General features: G+C 64.6%; 8 protein-coding genes and 2 non-coding genes across 11 annotated transcripts; 6 read left to right on the top strand and 4 right to left on the bottom strand.

The window, feature by feature from the left end:
- Positions 1-26: 26 nt before the first annotated feature.
- vid27 (tRNA (guanine(9)-N(1))-methyltransferase) lies at positions 27-2947 on the bottom strand. The gene is made up of 2 exons (XM_047985035.1): positions 2615-2947; positions 27-2500 (listed from the first exon to the last, which is right to left on the bottom strand). Exons 1-2 carry the CDS (start codon positions 2631-2633, stop codon positions 45-47), a joined length of 2475 nt encoding a protein of 824 aa, XP_047841010.1. The 5' UTR covers positions 2634-2947; the 3' UTR covers positions 27-44.
- A 294-nt stretch (positions 2948-3241) lies between these two features.
- Positions 3242-4481, bottom strand: DAO1_2 (D-amino acid oxidase; the record flags this gene model as incomplete). The annotated part of the gene is made up of 4 exons (XM_047985034.1): positions 3242-4051; positions 4143-4212; positions 4270-4407; positions 4450-4481. 4 exons carry the CDS (start codon positions 4479-4481, stop codon positions 3242-3244), a joined length of 1050 nt encoding a protein of 349 aa, XP_047841009.1.
- Positions 4482-4883: 402 nt separating this feature from the next.
- On the top strand, positions 4884-5897 carry JDV02_003862 (uncharacterized protein; the record flags this gene model as incomplete). Its single annotated transcript, XM_047985033.1, has 1 exon — positions 4884-5897. One exon carries the CDS (start codon positions 4884-4886, stop codon positions 5895-5897), a length of 1014 nt encoding a protein of 337 aa, XP_047841008.1.
- Positions 5898-6355: 458 nt separating this feature from the next.
- JDV02_003861 (uncharacterized protein) lies at positions 6356-7959 on the top strand (the record flags this gene model as incomplete). The annotated part of the gene is made up of 5 exons (XM_047985032.1): positions 6356-6484; positions 6542-6803; positions 6853-7044; positions 7095-7486; positions 7531-7959. The coding sequence occupies 5 exons, from the start codon at positions 6356-6358 to the stop codon at positions 7957-7959; spliced, it is 1404 nt and encodes a 467-aa protein (XP_047841007.1).
- A 656-nt stretch (positions 7960-8615) lies between these two features.
- Positions 8616-10753, top strand: JDV02_003860 (uncharacterized protein; the record flags this gene model as incomplete). Its single annotated transcript, XM_047985031.1, has 2 exons — positions 8616-9749; positions 9797-10753. The coding sequence occupies 2 exons, from the start codon at positions 8616-8618 to the stop codon at positions 10751-10753; spliced, it is 2091 nt and encodes a 696-aa protein (XP_047841006.1).
- A 257-nt stretch (positions 10754-11010) lies between these two features.
- On the bottom strand, positions 11011-12224 carry JDV02_003859 (uncharacterized protein). Its single transcript, XM_047985030.1, has one exon. It carries the CDS (start codon positions 11987-11989, stop codon positions 11066-11068), a length of 924 nt encoding a protein of 307 aa, XP_047841005.1. The 5' UTR covers positions 11990-12224; the 3' UTR covers positions 11011-11065.
- An 879-nt stretch (positions 12225-13103) lies between these two features.
- Positions 13104-13219, top strand: JDV02_010891. Its single transcript, XR_007157341.1, has one exon. It is a non-coding gene; the product is annotated as a 5S ribosomal RNA (ribosomal RNA).
- A 68-nt stretch (positions 13220-13287) lies between these two features.
- JDV02_010892 lies at positions 13288-13403 on the top strand. Its single transcript, XR_007157342.1, has one exon. It is a non-coding gene; the product is annotated as a 5S ribosomal RNA (ribosomal RNA).
- A 1577-nt stretch (positions 13404-14980) lies between these two features.
- On the top strand, positions 14981-16026 carry JDV02_003858 (uncharacterized protein; the record flags this gene model as incomplete). Its single annotated transcript, XM_047985029.1, has 5 exons — positions 14981-15286; positions 15373-15426; positions 15493-15601; positions 15675-15722; positions 15812-16026. 3 exons carry the CDS (start codon positions 14981-14983, stop codon positions 15508-15510), a joined length of 378 nt encoding a protein of 125 aa, XP_047841004.1. The 3' UTR covers positions 15511-15601; positions 15675-15722; positions 15812-16026.
- Positions 16027-16189: 163 nt separating this feature from the next.
- JDV02_003857 (uncharacterized protein) lies at positions 16190-18238 on the bottom strand. Of its 2 annotated transcripts, XM_047985027.1 has the most exons (3): positions 17911-18238; positions 17323-17846; positions 16190-17266 (listed from the first exon to the last, which is right to left on the bottom strand). In XM_047985027.1, exons 1-3 carry the CDS (start codon positions 18020-18022, stop codon positions 16286-16288), a joined length of 1617 nt encoding a protein of 538 aa, XP_047841002.1. In that variant the 5' UTR covers positions 18023-18238; the 3' UTR covers positions 16190-16285. The 2 variants fall into 2 exon arrangements, with proteins under 2 accessions (XP_047841002.1, XP_047841003.1); XM_047985028.1 differs by having other exon boundaries at positions 17323-18238.
- Between the last annotated feature and the right edge of the window lie 702 nt (positions 18239-18940).

Below are 18940 nucleotides of genomic sequence, written 5' to 3'. Positions count from 1 at the left end.
AGGGCGAGGCGACCCGCCCGCGGCAGAAACACGGTGGCGGCGAGCTAGTACGGCGAGTCCACAATGTCGTCCTTGCCGAGCTTGTAGCGGCCGCTGTCGAGGGTGCCGATGCGCGCCGAGCTCCTCCGGCCGCCGCCGCCGCCGCCGCTCAGACGCACGTCGCCAATGATGCTCTCGCGCGTGGGCCGCCGCAGGCTCTGCTTGGCCACCATGTTGACCTCGTTGGGCAGGGCGACGATGACGTTCTTGTCGGAGCCAAACTTGAAGTCGTCGGCCTTGACCTCCTCGACGTAGCGCTTGATCTTGTACGCGCCCTTGACGCCGCGCAGCACGCGCTTCAGGTTCCACTCGATAATGTACGGGCCCGTGGCGGTGATGATGCTCGTCTCCTCGGCGCCGGCGCCCGTGTTGAACTTTGCGGGCGTAAAGGAAATGGGCTTGCCCGTCTCGTGGTAGAACTGCGCCACGTGCTCGGGCGTGAGGGCGAGGCGCTTGGGCTGCGGCTTGGCGTCGGCGGCGAAGGGCTTCTCGAAGCCCAGCTTGCCCTCGTTCTTGCCGCCGCGCTGCTGCGCGTCGACGAGCAGCAGGTAGTTCTTGGTGGTGCCGAGGATCCAGCGGCCGTCGGCCGACACGTCCATGCCGGTGATGGGGTCGCCGAGCGCCGGCAGCTGCGCCTTGGCCCGGATGCCGAGGCGGTCGAAGAGCCGGATGTCGCCCTTGTTGCTGGCGACGGCGATGTAGCCCTTTTCCGTCGTCGCCAGCGCCGAAAAGTCGTTTTTGGACGCGTACTGCTTCATGTCGGCGTCGACGAGCTTGTTGCCGGCCAGCCGCGGGTCCACGCGGTACAGCGCGTTGTGCGACACGCCCAGGAACGTCTGCTCGCCCGTCATCTGCGCAAACTTGTTCTCGGGCGCAAAGTTGACGACGGGCACGTCGTCGTGCACGTTCCACTCGTCCACCACCTTGCCGTACTCGAGGTCCATGCGGTACAGCTTGTTGGGGTCGACGCTGTTCTGGATGATCATGTCGCGGTCCTCGCTGTGCAGCATCACCTTTTTCGGGCTCATGAGCTTGCCCTTGGGCGTCATGACCTTGGAGATGTTGGTCGAGAACTTGAGCCGGTTGTCGGGCGTGTGCGAGAAGACGCCAATCTTGGACCCGCGCACCACAAACGACCGGTCGTGCTTGTACCCGACGGCCAGCTGCGAGTTGACCTCGCCGTCCCGCCTGTCCTCGTCGGCCTCTTCGTCCTTGGAGTCGTACTCTTCGCTGCGGATGCCCTCGTCCTCGTCCTCGTCGGCCTCTTCCTCCTCCTCCTCCTCCTCCTCCTCTTCCTCAATGGGCGGCGCGTCCTCCATGTTGAGGTCGCCAAACGAGTCGAGCACGTACTCGCGCTCCTTTTCCTGAATCTTGGCCCACTTGGTCTCGTTGAGCCGCTCCCAGATGGCCTGCATGACCGCCTCCTGGAACCGCTCCAGCGTCGGCTGGTCCTTGAACCGGAGCAGCCACGACCGCGCCGACCCGTCGCTGCCAAAGTGGTTGAAGACGAACGAGAGGTACTCGAAGTCGAAGACGGGGTTGAACTCGGCGACGACGGGGGTGCCCAGCCACGACTTTTCGCTGCCGTCAATCTGCAGCCAGTACTCCCACTTGCCGACCTCGGACACGGTCGCCACGACGGACTCGTCCATCATGACAAAGTGGCCGGGCTGCGGGTCGAAGAGGTGCAGCTCCGCGGTGACGGCGGCGTACATTTCGATGGGCTTGGGCGGCGCCTGCGGGCTGGCGGGTGCCGGCGTTGCCGCCGTGGCCGCAGGCTTCTCGGGCGTGACGGGGTCGGCGGCGGCGGCGGCGGCGGCGGCGTCGATGCGCTTCGCCGACGCGTTGGCGGGCGTCCGCTGCTTGTACATGTCGTCGACCGACTCGATGGACCGGGCGAGGGTCGGGCTGTGGATGGGGCTCGCGGGCGGGATGGGGTTCTCCTGGTGAAACTCAAACTGCTCAAAGTCGTCGTCGGCGGCCGTGGCGTGGGGCTTGCGGTACTTGCGCTCGTACTGGCACTCCTGGGCGGCGCGCACAAACTGCCGGACCTGCGCCTCGGAGACCTGCGCGTCGCAGACAAACTCGTAGACGTCGCCCGTGTCGCCGCTCAGGTCCCGCCAGGCCAGCACCTTTTCCTCGCCCTCGCGGAACTCGGCGCGGAGGCGCAGCTCCTCGCCCAGCAGAAACGTCTTTTCGTCGCGCTCGGCGGCGAGGGCGTCGAGCTCGGCGTCGTCGCCCTCCTCCTCGGCCAGCAGCTCGGCCTCGCCCTCCTCGAAGACGCGCTGCACGACGAGCTGGTAGTGGAAGTCTTGGTTGGTGCGGCGGATGCGGATGGCCGCGTCCTTGAAGATGAGCTCCGAGTAGCCCTTGGGCGAGAGCGGGCGGACCAGGTACAGCTGGCCCTGGGGGAGCTCGATGAGCGACTCTTGGGCGCTGGAGCCGAAGATGAGCTTGCCGACTGTGGTTGTTAGCCGTCGATCGGGCGGGCGATGCTCGACGTGCAAATGCAACGTGCAAGGTGCAGCGTGCGAGACTGCGACTGGCGGTAGTGCAGGGAACAAGGGCGGCTCACCATTGCGCAGGACAAACATGGTCGCAGCGGCGGGCACACGTGTCGTGCCAGGCAAACTCGCGGGACCCCTCACTCGCGGCAGTCAGCTGCTGGTGTCAACAAGGCTCGGTCGGCCGGGCGCCGCAGCAGTCGGTGTCGACGAGGGCTCCGCGCTGGCAACGACGGCAGCGGTTGGTGAGGGACGACGAAGCAGCAGCAGCAGCGACGGCTGTGGACAGGTGGTGTTTGTTGCATGCAAGAGGCAGGCGAAAGTACAAGGCTGCCCCTCTCAACGCGGCAGATGCGTCATACGCAGTCACGCAGCGGCCGGTGGGAAGCAAACAAGAAAGTTGGAGGGCGGCGTCTGCCTGTGAAGCGAAGTGGGTGGAGGGGCAGATTGTGGTGGGTGGGATGGCGTTGGGACTTTGCCACAGTGGCGGTGCGCTCTAGTCGCCACGGGTGTCGCAACTCCACTCACTTCACTCACTCGTCACTCTCACTCGGTCATTCACTTGGCCATTCATTCATATTCAACCGCAGCCACTCACTCATCTTCGCTTTCACTCACTCGCGCTCACTCACTCGTCCACTGGCACTGACTGGCCGGACCGTCCACAGCTTCACTCCTTCGCTCACCTGTCACCTTCGTTACAGCTTCGCAGCCCTCTGCCTGCGAATCTCGCCCACCAGCTCCACGACGCCCGCCGCGTACCCGTACGACGACTGGTATCCGAACCCGCCGTGCCCGTAGTTGTGCACCACCGTCGTCGCCCCGTCCAGCGCCTCCCTCTCGAGCCGCACGCCGCCCCTGCGCGCCGGCCGCAGCCCGACGGCGTGGCGTATGACGCTCAGCCCGGCCACCCCCCTTCCGCCCGCCATCCCCGGCCGGGCCCTCACCGCGCGGGCCATGATGCGCGACGCCACGTTGGGGTCCGGCTCCGTGTCCCAGTTGCCGACGTCGTACGTGCCGCCCAGCACGGTGCCGCCGCCTCCCGCGCGCTGCATCACGTACAGCTCCTCGCCCGGGCCGTCGCTGGAGCCCGAGCACAGCACCATGGGCGTCGTCTCGTTGCGCACGAGGACCGTCTGCCCGCGCACCGGGTAGAGGGCCGGGTCGCGCACGCCGCCCAGCTTGTGCGAGCCCAGGCCCGTCGCGTTGACAATGACGGACGCGGGCCGCCCCGTGTGGCCGAGCGCCTTGGCCTCTACAATGTCCGCGAGGATGCCGCGCTTCACCACGACGCCGTTGCGGAGGAGCTGCCCCACGAGCCACGGCAGGTACACGGCCGTGTTGATGCAGACGCCCGTATACTCGGACGCCGAGTCGTAGCCGTCCAGCACGTCGGCCGGCGGGAGGTCGCGGTAGTCGTCAAACAGGCCGCGGTACCACGGCGCGCTGCTAAAGGTCTGCGCCGGGAACCCCGCGTCCGTGGCCAGGTCGCGGCTCCGACGGTGGATCTGACACTCTTCAGCCGTGTAGGCGGAGGTGTTGCGGACAGCGACGTGACGGTGGCGACGTGCTCTGGAAGTGAATGCCGGCCTCGGGCACCTCTTGGGCGAGGCGCTTCAGCTCGTGCCACGTCTCCGACTCCCATCGTTTGCCGGCCTCGTCGGCCATGCTAGGCAGCTGGTGAGGACGCTTTCGCACTCGCCACGGCCACAGGGGGAACGCTCACGGGACGATGTTGGCCCCCGCAAACGGCGACGCGTACTCGCCGTGGTAGTCGCCCGGCATGTGCTTTGCCACCACCGTGATGCTGTAGCCCTTGTTCTTGGACAGCAAGAGAGCCGACGTGAGGCCCGAGACACCGGCTCTGTTCCCGTCAGTCTGCTCTGTTGCAGGGGGGTAAACTCACCCGACGACGACGACGACGACGGTATCCGCCATGTCTGCGCGTGCAAGACACCGATCGAGCTGCGAGCCGTAGCACGGGCGTGATATAGAGTGGCGATGTGCAAATGGTCAAGACAAATGGTCAAGACGCTACGCTTGGATCACACTGAACTGGTTGGGCTCACGAGCCGTGCTTGACCAGCGCGGCAGCGGGGTATTCAAACCAGTCACGACTGAACAAAGCGGCCATCTGCTACACAAACACTGTAAGCGCATGCATCCGTCGCCCGATCGGTGCCGCGGCGTGTAAGTGACGGCCGCCCAAACGGGAAGGCCTCCCCGATTCCCACCGCCGCCGTGCTGGCCAAACTCGTCGAGTACAACCTGTCGAGTATATCACGGCGCCTGGTGCCCAAACCTTGAAGGCGCGTCGAGTGTTCCTCAACCACACCCGAAATGAGATCGCGGCGCACCATCTCGCTCGTGTGCTGCCACGCAGAGGGCGAGGCCGGCGACGTCGTCATCGGCGGCGTCCTCGACGTGCCCGCGGCGACGATGCACGAGAAGCTCGTCAAGTTCATGGCCCGGCACGACGGGCTGCGCCGGCTGCTGCTCCACGAGCCGCGGGGCCGGCTGGAGTCGAGCGCCATGATCGTGCTGCCGCCGTGCGACCCGCGCGCCGACGCGGGCTTCCTCATCATGGCCCCCGGCGACTGGGTGCCCATGTCCGGGTCCAACGCCATCTGCACGACGACGGTGCTGCTCGAGACGGGCATGGTGCCCATGACGGAGCCCTCGACGACCGTCAGGCTGGACACGGCGGCGGGCCTCGTCACCGCCACGGCCGAGTGCGCCGACGGGGCGTGCCGGTCCGTCTCGCTCGACAACGTGCCCGCGTTCGTGCACGCGCTGGACTTGGAGGTGGCCGTGCCGGGCGTCGGGCGCGTCCTCGTCGACGTGGCCTACGGCGGGCAGTGGTACGCCGTGGCCGAGGCCGAGGCGCTGGGCGTCGACGTCGCGCCGGCCTGCGGGAACCGCCTCGTCGAGCTCGGCGCGCTGGTCAGGGCGGCGGTGCTCGACCTCTGCACGCCCACGCACCCCGAGAACCCGGCCATCCGAGGCATCCACAACGTCATCATCACCGCGCCCCTCGAGGCGGGCCCCGACGGGCGGCTGTCCGTCAAGCACGCCGTCGTCGTCACCCCCGGCAGGCTGGATCGGAGCCCGTGCGGGACCGGGAGCTCGGCGCGGCTGGCGATTCTGCATGCGAGGAAGCGGATTGGGGTGGATCAGCCGGTCGAGTTTCGGAGCGTCATTGAGACGCGGTTCCTGGGACGGGTCAGGGCGACGCTCACGGTGGGGGGGCTTGCGGCCGTCGTTCCCAGCATCAAAGGCAGGGCGTGGATCACGGGCGAGAAGCAGATATACGTCGACCCTGACGATCCATTCCAGGAAGGCTTTCAGCTGTAGTTTTCAGACGTAGTACGTAGTCAAGTTTCACCTCAGCGGCAGCCCTTGCGGCCGTTGTCTCATTGCATCAGTGTGACGCCAATCTCCTGCTCAGACACGCGCAGGTCTCCCTAGGAATGTGGTGCTTTGGTGAAGCGGTGAGGCGGCGACAGGCACATCTCGACGTCCCCTGCAGCGAGACGGGCAGGTTTCCGCGCCGCGAGAGCCCGCCGGCGTGGGCGAATGAATCATGTAGATGAGGGGCCATTGGCTGCGCCGGCGCCCAGTCCGTGTCAGGTCTCGCCCGGAGGCAAGTGACGACGATCGTCGGGTGTGTCTGTGCGCTCGCAACGACCGACTGCAGGAGAATCCGGGGAAGCCACCCCAACGGCCGACTGCGTAATGTTCATCAATGCTACGCCAGCCGAGCTTCTGATCCAAGCTCTTCCACCCATCCTTCTCCTCGGTCAAACGCCCCCATGGAAAGCAAGCTCAAGCCGTCGTCTGCTCACGTCCAGACCCCCGACGTGAGCGCCGGCGAGGTGGACGACGCGCGACACGATGCCGTGTTTGGGAAACTCAAGCAAGACGGCCCCAACTTCCGCAACGTACGTCTCCCGGGCGGCAGCCCTCCGTGACAGCAGCTCACAGACGACAAACTCTAGGTCGGCTGGCTCGGCACGGCGTGCTTGATGATGAAGGCCCAGATCGGGCTGGGCGTCTTGTCGTTCCCGTCCGTGTTCGACACCCTCGGCATGATCCCGGGCGTGGTCCTGCTCTGCACCGTCGCCGGCATCACCACGTGGTCAGACTACATGGTCGGCGTCTTCAAGCTCCGGCACCGCCACGTCTACGGCGTCGACGATGCCGGCCAGCTCATGTTTGGGCGCGTCGGGCGGGAGCTGTTTGCCGTCGCCTTCATGGGCCGTACGTATTCCGCATCGCCGTCGGGGCGTCGTCTGCTCACCGTGGCTAGAGTACGTCATGACGGCCGGGTCGGCCATGCTGAGCATCTCGATCTGTCTCAACGCGCTGTCCGACCACGGCGCGTGCACGGCCGTCTTCGTCGCCGTCGCCTTCATCATGGTGTTTGTGCTCTCCAGCATCCGCACCCTCGGACGCATGACCTGGCTTGCCATAGCCGGTGTCGTGGCCATCATCATCGCCGGTGCGCACTCCGTGGCCCCCCCCTGCCGTGGCCGTCGCTGACACGCCCAGTGCTCACCGTGACAATCGCGACGGGCGTCCAGGACCGCCCTCCGACGGCCCCTCGCGACGGCCCCTGGCAGTCCGACTACAAGCTGTTTGGGAGCCCGACCTTTGCGCAGGCCAGCTCGGCCGTGTCGACGCTCATCTTTGCCTACGCCGGCACGGGCGCCTTCTTCCCCATCGTGTCCGAGATGCGGGATCCGCGCCTGTATCCGCGGGCCCTGGCGCTCTGCCAGACCGTCATCACCGTCGTCTTCTTGATTGTGGGCATCGTGGTGTACTACAATTGCGGGTCGTACGTTGCCTCGCCTGCGCTCGGGTCCGCGGGCACCACCATCAAAAAGGTCTCGTACGGCATCGCCCTGCCGGGGCTGCTCGTCAGCGGCATCCTCCTCGCCCACGTGAGTCGCCCGTCTCGATGGACGTATCGAGCTGATCGCTGCAGGTATCAAACAAGTACGTCTTTGTGCGGATCCTGCGCGGGTCGGACCACCTCACGTCCAACACGCTTACGCACTGGGCGACGTGGCTGGGCTGCAGCTTCGGCGTCTGCATCGTGGCGTACATGCTCGCCAGCGCCATACCCGTCTTCAACGGCATCGTGTCGCTGGCCGGGGCGCTGTTCGGCACCCTCCTGTCGTTCCAGCCCATGGGGTGCATGTGGCTCTACGACAACTGGAGCGGCGGCAAGGGCAAGGCGAGCCCGGGCTGGCGCTGGCGGCTGATGGTGTGCTGGAGCCTGTTTGTCATTGCCTCGGGCACGTTCCTCATGGTGGCGGGCACGTACGGCAGCATCGTGGGCATCGTCGATTCGTACAGGGCCAAGGGCGGGACGTCTGCGTGGTCGTGCGCGGACAACTCCAACTCGAGCTGACCTGGTCTGGTGGCCGGGGCTGGGGGGGTGTTCGTGATAGAAGAATGAAGGAGCAGCATTCGTCTGGCGATGGCTAGCTCACATGGTGACACTGTGCAGCCAATTTGATTGTGATTTTGTGTTAGTCAGCCCTGGTGGCTTTTCATTTCACCGCCCCGCCCAGCTTCCTCTACCATCGTCGCTTCGTCTCCGAATGGAATTCAGCACTCTCTTTGAATCCTCTGCAGACCCCGCGTGAGCTTGTTCGTCTTGAGACCATGGTCCTGAGTCCTGAGTCCGGCCCGCGACGCCGCCATACTAACTTACTCCACAGACGAAAGGCGTCGTTGGCGATGGGTCCGGGGATGCGGGGAAGTCTCCATTTCCCCAGACAGACAGGGGTCGTCGACATGGATGGATGCTGCAGATTGACAGGGATCGTGGCCGAGCCGTCGGGGAAACTTGCCTTGAACGGCGTCGGCCCCTGTCTGTCGGCCGTTGATCCGGGCACTCTGAGTCGAACACCGAGACGGCTCGACTGGAGACGTGCCGCCCGCTTCGGAGGCCATTCGCATATCCTGCGCCAACGACAGCCTCTGAACCAAGACGACGATTGATCCCGGCAAGCACATTGCCCAGCTGCGGAATAGCTTCAGCAACGTCATTTCGGTCCGCCCATGAAGCCTGCAGCATCCGCGCGAGACCAGCCGCGGTCGAGGACCTTTACCGGCTGCGGGACCTGCCGGAACCGCCACCTCAAGTGCGACGAGGCGAAGCCGACCTGCTCGACCTGCCGCCGCCTCGACCTGCCCTGCCGGGGATATGCCCCGCGGCTGCTGTGGATCGCCTCGCCGGCGTCGAGCGCGGATCCCGAGGGCGGCGCGTTCCGATACCCCCTCTTCACCGAGGCGCACAGGTCCTCGATGAGCGCCGACATGGTGCGGAGCCTCGGGCGACGGGCGGCCGGAGAGATTCTGCTCGACCTCGACGCCGAGTCCGTGTCCGGCGACGGGCTGCACGCGGTCGGCCCCTTTGGTGTTTTCAAGGCGTGCGAGGGCACGGGACAGCGCCCGGACAGCCCGTCGAGCGATGGCGAGGACCCGTCGAGCGATGGCCGCGAGGAACACGTCTCTCTCGACCTCCCACGGGACGATGCTCTATCGCCGCCGGCCGACGTGTTTGCAGACCTCGACCAGCCGTCGCTCTTTGGTGCTGAACTTGCGGGATCTGAAGAGTGGATGGGCCTGGGCCTGCCGTGGGACGAAAGCCTCTCCGAAGGCTTTGACGTGCCGCCGTCGCCGAGCGTGATCGAGGCGCTCGTGACGCACAAGCCGACTCTCTCTCGGCAACCCGCCACCGTTCACGGCTCGCCTGGCTTCCGCTCCGTCGTCGACGTCTTCCCCCTGAATCGTGCTCCGAGCAGCGGCACGTCGCTACCGCAGCATGCCGCCGCCCTGCTCCGCCACCTCAAGGCCCGTGTGCTGAATGACACGGCCTCGGCCGCGCGCGGCATGTCCCCGTGGAAGCTGCTGCTGCTGCCCTGTGCGCTCGAGACGTTTGCCGAGGTCCAGCTCTGGGACTCGACGACGCAGGCCCGCCGCAGCGTCCTCTCGGTCCTCTTGGCAAAGAGCGCGTTCCATCTCGGCGAGTCGGCGGCGCACGACGAGTCGGCCGCCTCGTTCTGGCTCCGCGTCGGCGCCGACCACCAGCGCGACGCGCAGAGGCACCTCGGGGCTGCCCTGCAGACGGAGCCGGGGACCTCCCAGTACACCGAGACGCTCATGGCAATCTTGGGCGTCGCTGTCATCTCCGTACGTGCAACGTCGGGTCACCCAGGCGCCAGCTGACCAGCCCGCAGGTGCATCGTCACGGCCCGCGCGTCGTCAAGAGGCTGCTGCTGGAGGCGGAGCGCCTCATTCGCGCCCGGGGGCTGCCCGCCACCAAGACCTTTGCGCATCGCGTCCTGCACCACCTGTACACGCATCTGCGAATCATCATGGAGAGCACCAGCATCGTGCCCTCGGAAGGGCAACGAGAGAGGCACGCGTCCCGGCTCGCGGGAGCGGCGGCGGGCCAGTTCCGCGTCGACGCGCAGCAACTCGGCAAGCTGGACGCCACGCATCCGAAGCCCGACGACGTCGGCTACAATGACATCCACCTGGACGTGTCGGGCGTATGGCGGGCCACGCTGTACCCGGACATCTTTGGCGTGCCCGAGGCGCTCATGACGCTCCTGTCGCAGACCATCAGCTTCGTCAACGAGAGGCCCCGCTTGCACGCCGCCAGCCTGCGCGACGCGACCGTGTCTGCGGCCGTGGCCCGGCACGTCAAGACGCTGGAGCGAGATATTTGGTCGTGGAACCTACAACGAACGAGCGCGCCCTTTGGGCCCGTGCCGCCGTGTCTGCCGGGAGAGGCCGACGCTCCGCGCAGGCAGCACGTGGAGTCGATGGTCCTCTCGATGCACCAGGCCCTCATCATCTTCTTCTACCGCCGCGTCCACAACCTCAGCGCCATGGTCGTGCAGGACCAGGTCAGGAAGGCCCTCGAGCTCGCGCAGCCGTGCCTGGAGATGCCGTGGGTCGACGCCGACTTTTCCGTCACCATCGGCTGGTCGACGTTTATCGCGGCCTCGGAGGCGGCCACCCCCGACCTGCAGGCGATGGGGCTGCGGTGCCTCGAGGCCGTCGACGACAGCGGCATGTTTGTCGACGGCAGGAAGCCGAGCGCGGTGGCGCAGGCCGTCTGGGAGCACAGGCGCAGGACGTGCGACTATGCGTACGGATGGCCCGACGTGATGCAGATGGAGCCATGACCGCATAGCAGATTGAACCGTGACCGCGATGGAAGATCGAGCCGTGACCGCATGGCAGATCGAGCCGTGGACCGCAGTTGGCGTGCGTCTACTCATGTTTCCGCATCGTGAGTTGACCCACGATATGATAAACATGTCGGGCGGCCTCAGGGAACGGCGCAGTCGAACTGGTTCGTCGCGCATGGCCACCAAACACACTGCAGGTAGAGCGAGCAACGTGGGCATGCGTCATGACCATCACAGGCATGCAGTTGGCGAGGCAGAGCTACACTGTATTACGCCCGGGTCGTGCCCAGTATAGGCCTGCCATGCTCAGTCTGGACTACGCTCCCCCGCTCCGTCTGTGCCCACGCCCGCGGCCGCGAGGGCTGCGGCGAGCCTCCGTCGCGCGTCGCCCCCCGTCATGGCAAAGGGCTTGCGCACGCCGCCCGTCTTCCAGCCCCGCAGCTCCATGGCCGTCTTGACGGCGGCCGCGTAGTTTCCCGACTCGAGCAGCTTGCATATGGGAAAGATCTTCTTCCACACCTCGCGCCCCTCGCGCAGGTCGCCGCGGACGGCCACGGCGTCCCACAGCTGCACGCACAGCTCGGGGACGATGTTGGCGGCGCCCCAAACGGAGCCCTTGGCGCCGGCGGCGAGGCCGTAAAAGGTCAGCGTGTCCCAGCCGTTGAAGACGGTGATTCTGGACGCAAGCTCGTCGCTCAGGATCATGTCCGTCAGGGCGGCGGCGTTGCCGGACGTGTCCTTGAGGTAGCGCACGCCGACGTCGCCGAGCGAGGCCATCTCAGCGGGCGTGAGGGCCAGCCCCGTGGCCGAGGGGATGTTGTAGTAGACGATGGGCAGGCCGGACGCCCTGTGGACCTCGGCGAGGTGCTCCTTGAGCTCCGCCAGGGTCGGGGCGTCGTAGAAAGGAGGCACCACCAGGAGCGAGTCGGCGCCCGCCCGCGCAGCGTGCTCGGCGAGCTCGACCGTCTTGGCCGTGGATAGGTCGCCGACGCCGGCCATGACGCCCACGCGGCCCCTGGCAGACTTGACGACGGCCTCGACGAGCCGCTTGCGCTCCTCGGTGGTGAGCGCCGTGAACTCGCCGGTGCTGCCGCCGGGCACCAGGCCGTGGATGCCGGCGTCGACGAGGCGGTTGATGTGCTCGTCGAGGGCGTCAAAGTCGATGGGCCCCTGGTCGTGCGTAAAGGGGGTGACGAGAGCGGCGTAGACGCCCTTGATCTCGTGCGCCATGGTGCGATGTGACCGGGGGGCAGAGGTGGATGGGCACAATGGAGAGCGTGAGGTGGTGAGCCGCGGCGTTGGTGCGGCGTATCGGGTGCTTATGAGCGTGTGCCCCCAGCGAGCGCGGTTTCGTCCCGATTCGCTTCGTGTGCGTTCGGCTGGTGTCGCCGAGGCCTTCCATGCACATTGTCAAGGAGATCCGTCTCCACCAGAAGCACATGATACAAACAGATGCTCGGGAGGGTCCTCTAGCAAGTGCTGCCGACGACGCCAAGCGACCCCGCGTCGTGTTGGTGGCATGCTCGCGGATACCTTCCTCGGCTGCGACCCGGCGTCGCACACGGGCCGCCCCACCGCGGGTTTACCTGCCGCGTCGGCTTCCGGAAGTACGTTGGGGGTCCGCCTCGCTGCAACGCTCCGGCCCGTCCCAATGCGGTTGGCCGGTCTGAGGCGTCATTGCTGTACGAACGGCATCAGTTGGAACCGCCAACAGGCATGCCCCATCGACCCCGCAACGTCAGGTACAGCTAGCCAGCAAGTTCAGGATGATGATTCTACACGGCCAAAGAGCCTTCAGAGAGTGGAATTTAGAAATGATTGTTACCAAGATGAGCCACCATCATTTCATTCCCGGTCCAGCCCCTGGCCCCATTGCTCATGTCGGTATGGTTCACTGATCCTCGTTGGCCGGGGGGTCTCGCGAGTTGAGACATTCCTCCAGGCTCGAGCAGCGTGCGTTGGTGCCATCGTAAAATCTGTTGCGCCCCGTATCTCCTCGGCATCCATCTCACGGAGCGAGCCCGTGGACCCACAGCCCCGACCCGGGCCGGGTGACCCACCGACCCCGGCGACCCTCGACTCCTCGTCGGCGTCCAGACAGTGGCTTTCCTTGGCCATCGAGACGCGAGAGCACGGGGCGCGGACGGACTTGGGCCTGGTGCCATGGACAGACGCTGGCCCTGCTGTCGTGGACTTGGAGTAGAAGAGCGCTCGATCAGCACATTTGGTCTGTCCGTGATCACCATGCCCGTCGGCGGCGACAGCACACCGACGCGGTTCGTGCGATTTGGATATTCGTTCAGTCTGCGGGTATAAGTCGATTTGCTCGAGCATTCAAGCACATACGACCATAGCCACAAGAATATTCGGGATCCCGTCCGCTCTCCCATAGACAAGCTTGTGAGCGGCAGATTAGTAGTTGGGTCGGTGACGACCAGCGAACACCGGCTGTTGTATGTTTTTTTGTTTTTGCTCTTGATATCCGTTTTGCGGCTCTTAGGCCGATTTGTCTGGTGTGTCAAGCACATACGACCATACCTACCAGAAAGCACGGGATCCCGTCCGCTCTCCCATAGTTAAGCTGGTAAGGGGCAGATTAGTAGTTGGGTCGGTGACGACCAGCGAACACCGGCTGTTGTATGTAATTTTTTGCCGTTTTGCTCTTCTTCTTTTTGACGTCTACGGCGTTGAAGTCGTGATTTTGCGATTGTGGTTGCGGATGCGCCAATCTGTTATGCGGCCGGTTATGCGGCCAGGTGCGGTGCGTGCGTGCGTGCAGGGGTAGGGGCAGGGACAGGGTCACCACGGCATCAAATCACTTATCACTTATGCCGACCGGCTTGGACCAACAGGTGAGCTCAACGAGCACCGTACTTGAAACGACGCGTCCCGTCCTTGTTGACGTCTGCCGCGCGTAGCTCCAAGGACGTGACGATGCAGCCGCGGTTGAGGTGTTTGGTGTACCAAGATTGCACCGGTGGCCTCATGCGATGACCCCAGGGACGTCCAGTGTCGTACGAGACAGGACGTTGCATCGCGGTATGCACATCACGCCGCCGGGAGATACGCCATCGGACCGACACGCCATGTCGAGGTATCCGCACTAGGCGTCGATCTGCCGAGTCCGTCTTGCCGTCTGTGGTTTGGAGTGCTTGATGATGACATCGTCAGTGACGCAGCCCAACCGCCATCTCCGCCCACGGCAACGCATGAGCTCACGACTGCACGTACCGGTCGTACCGTATTTTCCACATAGTATCCGGCCATGCGCGTGATCTGGCTTTCATACCTACCTACCATAACAACGTGGCCGGCCAAGCAACCGAGGGCCAGCGCTCGACGTCACGCGCTGCGCATCCGGAGCCACCGGGGACGAGACCGCGGCAGGGTGGCACCAGGCGCGCGCCGCGCAATGTGATGGACGCTGGAATCGCCGCCGCAACCCATCTAGCGGGCATCAGGCCACCGCGGCCTTGGCTGCTGCGTTGTCGTTGGCTGGGCGCATGACATGCGTGAGCCAGAGGGCGCGAGCAGGCCCGTCGCGGGATGACGGCCTATGCGAGGACGGGTTATGCGAGGACGGGTTATGCGAGGACGGGTTATGCGAGGACGGGTTGTGCGCGGCAACTGATCCTCGACCCGGGCGTTTTGCTAGAAACTTGCTAATTGTGGCTCATGCTCTTCCCTTTGGTGGTTTTGATATTCAATTGGCTATACCAACACGAAGACAGAAAGGGTACATGCCAGGCCAGCCCTGACTCCAACCCTAAGCAGTATAAAACCTATCCCTGAAGCCTAAAACCTAAAGTGCTAGATGTGGATTTATGCAGCGTTTTGCATCTTAGCAACTGTTATAGAGTACGTGGTAAAAACGGGCCACGAGTCCACGTCGTGAGTGCCACACTTTGGGGACCTTTTATTGAAACGTGGGGGTCGAGGGAATAAGTCCCGTTATGGGCAGGTCATGAGCCTCGGATAACGCTTTGTGATGGACTTGCAGCGGTGTAGAGACTCGCCAAGGTGAGCCGGAAACCGCCTCCAAGCTCGCATCATGTGTCCGATGGCGATGCCAGCGCCTAGCAGCAGACAGTTTCACATGCCCGACGACAAGGCCGCTCTACTTGGCCAAAGCTACGTGCATGCAGCTTCAAGACTCTCCTTGGCCAAAGCTACGTGCATCACCTTCATCTGCCCGACGAGAAATTCTCCTTGGCCAAAAGCATGCGACACGACAGGGGCGCAAACCCGACCAGTATAAGAAGCCAGCAGCGGCAGCACGACGACAGCAGCACACAAACCACCGCATCCGAGACATCACAGCATCATCACAGCACCACAGTCAACCCAAACATCGCCAGATTCACACAGCTCGTCAAGATGAAGACGTTTGCCGCTGCCGTTGCGTCCCTCTGCGCCCTCATGAGCTTTGCCGCCGCGGATGCCAACGAAACGGCGCTCCCGTTCCACAAGATCACCAACGACAAGTTGCTCGCGCTCAAGGGCAAGGGCGCCATCTACTGCCGAGCGGCAAGTGTCCCGTCGTCGTCGTGTCGTGTCGTCGTTGGGAGACGCGCAGATGGTGCGTCATATCAGCCAGCTGACAGAAGAGACAGCCCCAGGCCCCCGACACGGCTTACACCATCTGCGCCAGGCTTCCAGGCTCTCCGGTAAGTGTCCTTCGGCTTTCCTGTCGCTTGCTTCTGGATGGCTTCATGTGCTGACATGCGCAATAGGACAACGTATGGACTTGACACCGCTTCGTTCCTCCTGCTATAAGATCTGACCCCGCGGACGCAGAATCTCTTCGAGGTGGCCACCTGGTGCGGCGCGGACTTGAAGGGCGTACGTCTGATAGTTTCCCATGCCCCCTTTTGCTATGCCGTGCCCGCTGACTCGATGCGTTCGTTGGGTGCAGTGCGACGATTGCTACGAGGCCGACGACGAGGACGCCACGAGCAAGATGGTGAGTGCCCCCATTCCTCCGGATATACGTGCGTTGGCCGTTGCTGTTGCTGTCGTCGTCGTCGTCGAGTCCAGTCTGACATACCGCAGCGCGAGTACATCTGCCACATCATCCCTAAGACGAAGCAGTAAGTCGGCTTGCCAGGCCGGCGTCTTCGGCCATAAGGCAGCACGACGCCGGGGACCGGTCGGGACGGGATCCCGAGGATATACATGCAGACGGCAAGGTCGGGCACCAGGCTGCCTCTAGCGCCATAAGACAAGACATGCCGGCTATAATAGCCGCTAGCATCGCCCGCAACGGGTTTTTCGCAGAGAATAAGACCTCTTTTCCCCACTAGCCGTAACGTAATGGTAATAGCGGACGTCCGTTATAAACCGAGTGGAAGCCGTGTGCCTTTACTGCAATTGTAAATTTACAGTCAAGGGTTTCTATTCGCACATGGTCTACTAACTAATGGCCGAGTATTATGCAAATAGTAATTTTGCATTTTGCATTTTGCAAACATTGCAGAGTCTAACCTGTCAAATCGCTGGCTCGAAACATGGCATGCACATCACTCGTCACAGCTCGTCCTGCGCGTCGGTCTTCTCGCCCTCCGCCTCGGGCCGCCGCTTGCCTGCCACGTCGTCGGCGATGAGGCGCGCCACGTTCATGCCCATGAGCGCGCTCGTCTCCATGGTCGAGATGAAGCTCTCGACGCCCGAGGTGTAGTACAGGCCGCGCCCGACGACGGGGTCCTGGAACGTCACCCGCGGCAGCTCGACGGGGTACGAGTGGAACCAGTGCGGGCGGAACCACGAGATGGCCTCGACGGCGGCCTCGGACGACGGCCCGACGAACGTGTCGGGGACCCGGGCGCCGAGGATGCTCGACAGGAACGCGGGCGTCACGGCCGAGGCGGAAAAGATTTTGTAGACGTACTCGCGCCGGCGCGTCTTGGGGTTGACGACGCGGCGGAGGGTGCTGATGGAGTAGAAGCCCGTCCTGCCGACGCCGTCCGGGCCCTGCCCCGCGTCCTCGCCCGGCGCGAGCGTCGTGTAGACGTTGCTGGGCGCCCTGCTGCCGGGCTTGAGCTTGAAGTGCTCGGCGCGCAGCTTGAACGGCGACGCGAACAGCGTCACGTGGAGCTTCATGTAGGGAATCTCGTCGATGCGGTGCTTGAGGACGCCCTTGGCCGCATCAATGCTGCTAAACTGCCAGGGCGAGGCGATGATGACGTTGTCAAACGCCGTGGGCAGCTCCCGCGCCTCGGCCGACGGCTCGCCCGTGTCCCTGGTGGAAACGACGTACTTTTGGGCGTCGTCGTCGTCGCCGCCGCCCTTGGCAAAGGCGATGGAGGCGACCGTCGCGTTGCGGAGCACGGCGGCGCCGCTGGCGAGCACCATCTTGTCAAAGATGCGCCAGTTGCCGCCCGCCACGGACATGGCGCCCTCGGCGGCAAACGAGACCATGGCCTCGAGGCCGTGGATGTGCGCTAGGTTCGAGGCGTAGTTGACGCGGGTCGCCGCCTGCATGATGTTGGAGGCGAAGCCGCCCCCGACCTGCCCGCCGTCCGTCAGCTTCTCGTTCCTGGTCTACTGCTGTAAAGGGGACCGACATTCTTCTCGGCCAGAAACTGCTCGCCCGTCACGGCCGTCACCTTGTGCAGGCCGAGCTCAAAGGCCCGCTGCGTCAGCGAGCGGAACGGAAAGTGCGGCTCCTCGTAGAGGCGCAGGAACGTGGCGACGACGTCGTTGACGAGCCGGACGGCGCGGTAGGGCGCCAGGCCGTAGCGCCACCACATGCGCGCCGCGTCCCACCACCACGACGAGCCCGCCGCCGACTGCCAGACGATGTCGTCGCCGTCCCAGATGGCGGTGATGTCGTCGGGCTCGTCGTCGCGCAGGCTGCTCCGCGGCAGGCCGAAGCGCTCGGTGGCGTTGTAGAGGATGTGGTTGACGGCGACGAAGATGGACGCGCCCTGCTCGACGGGCAGGGCCGGGTCGTCGTAGATGTTGACGGTGACGGAGCGGCCGCCGACGTGCTCCGTCTTCTCCAGGATGGTGATGTTGACGGGCACGCCCTCGAGCGCGGCGTACCGCTGCAGGTGGTAGGCGGCCGAGGCCCCCGCGGCGCCGGCGCCTGCGTTTGTTGCCCGCGTGGCAAGGCGTCAGCCGTGGTCATTGTCTGCGGGCATTGTGCTCACCGATGATGGCGACATTGTTCACGCGGTCCGCGCGGCTCCCAACAGCCGGCTGGTGCGTGGCGGCCGCTGCCAAGGCAGCCACCCCCGCGAAACCCGCGCAGGACAAGCGCATCGTGCTGAAGCTTGGTGAAGCTGCGTTAGGCCGTGGGGATAGTGTCTGGCAGTGGTGATGTCGCGTTCAGGTCGTGGCGATGCCGCGTCTGGCAGTGGTGATGCTGTTCGGCCTGCGGATGCGGTGGGATGACGGAATGGAGGCGATGAAGCGTGCCAGGCCGGGCCTCGTACTTACGTATTCGATGCTGGCGAGCAGGCAGCTCCCGCAGCGTACAGGGAGCCTGGGGCCCCCGGCGCGAGGATCACAGGGAGCTCGGGTTGCAGCCAGGGCCCGTCTCAGGCGGGCTCCACTGCCAGGCCTACCTACCCACCCACCCCCCCCGGCAGTCGGTGCTCAGCGCTAGAGGGCGGCACTGGTATCTCGGGACATCACGTGACGAAAGCGCAATGTCTGCAATTACGTCGTGTGTTCAATCAACGACACCACCAGTTCTGCAGCAGCAGTGCGACATGACATCTGGCATGACATCTGGCACACCAGGCCGCGGATGCCAACCGTAGTATTCCGCACCGCGCGCGTAGCTGGATGGTTCATTCATCCAGCCCTGCAAGCCAGATGATACTTTACTGTAATCTGGTGGAGCAGCCCGAAATAGCGTCGGCTTCCCGCCTGGGACCCACAACCCGCAGCTCGTGTAAGTTAACCCCGGCACATCATCATAAAGCGGCTCGCAACTAGACCCGGTGTCAGCGTTTCCAGCGACGTGCAGCGGGACATGGAGATGCGTACAGACTCATCCGCGACGACGGGATCAAGACGCTGCAACCGAGGACACACTCAGCGCAGCCCGCGTCTCATCTATTTGGGGACCAAGGATGATGCCAGCGGCACGGGCCGTCTGCTGCCACGGGCGAGCCTCCGCCGTCGAGGTTACGTGAAGAATAGAGTGGCGCGGGCTACAGAATGAAGGCTCGG

This window comes from Purpureocillium takamizusanense, chromosome 3, assembly GCF_022605165.1.
Source record: "Purpureocillium takamizusanense chromosome 3, complete sequence".
In the NCBI taxonomy this organism is placed as follows: Eukaryota; Fungi; Ascomycota; class Sordariomycetes; order Hypocreales; family Ophiocordycipitaceae; genus Purpureocillium; species Purpureocillium takamizusanense.
Note: the sequence above shows the minus strand (reverse complement) of the source record. Positions and strands in the feature narration are given on the sequence as shown.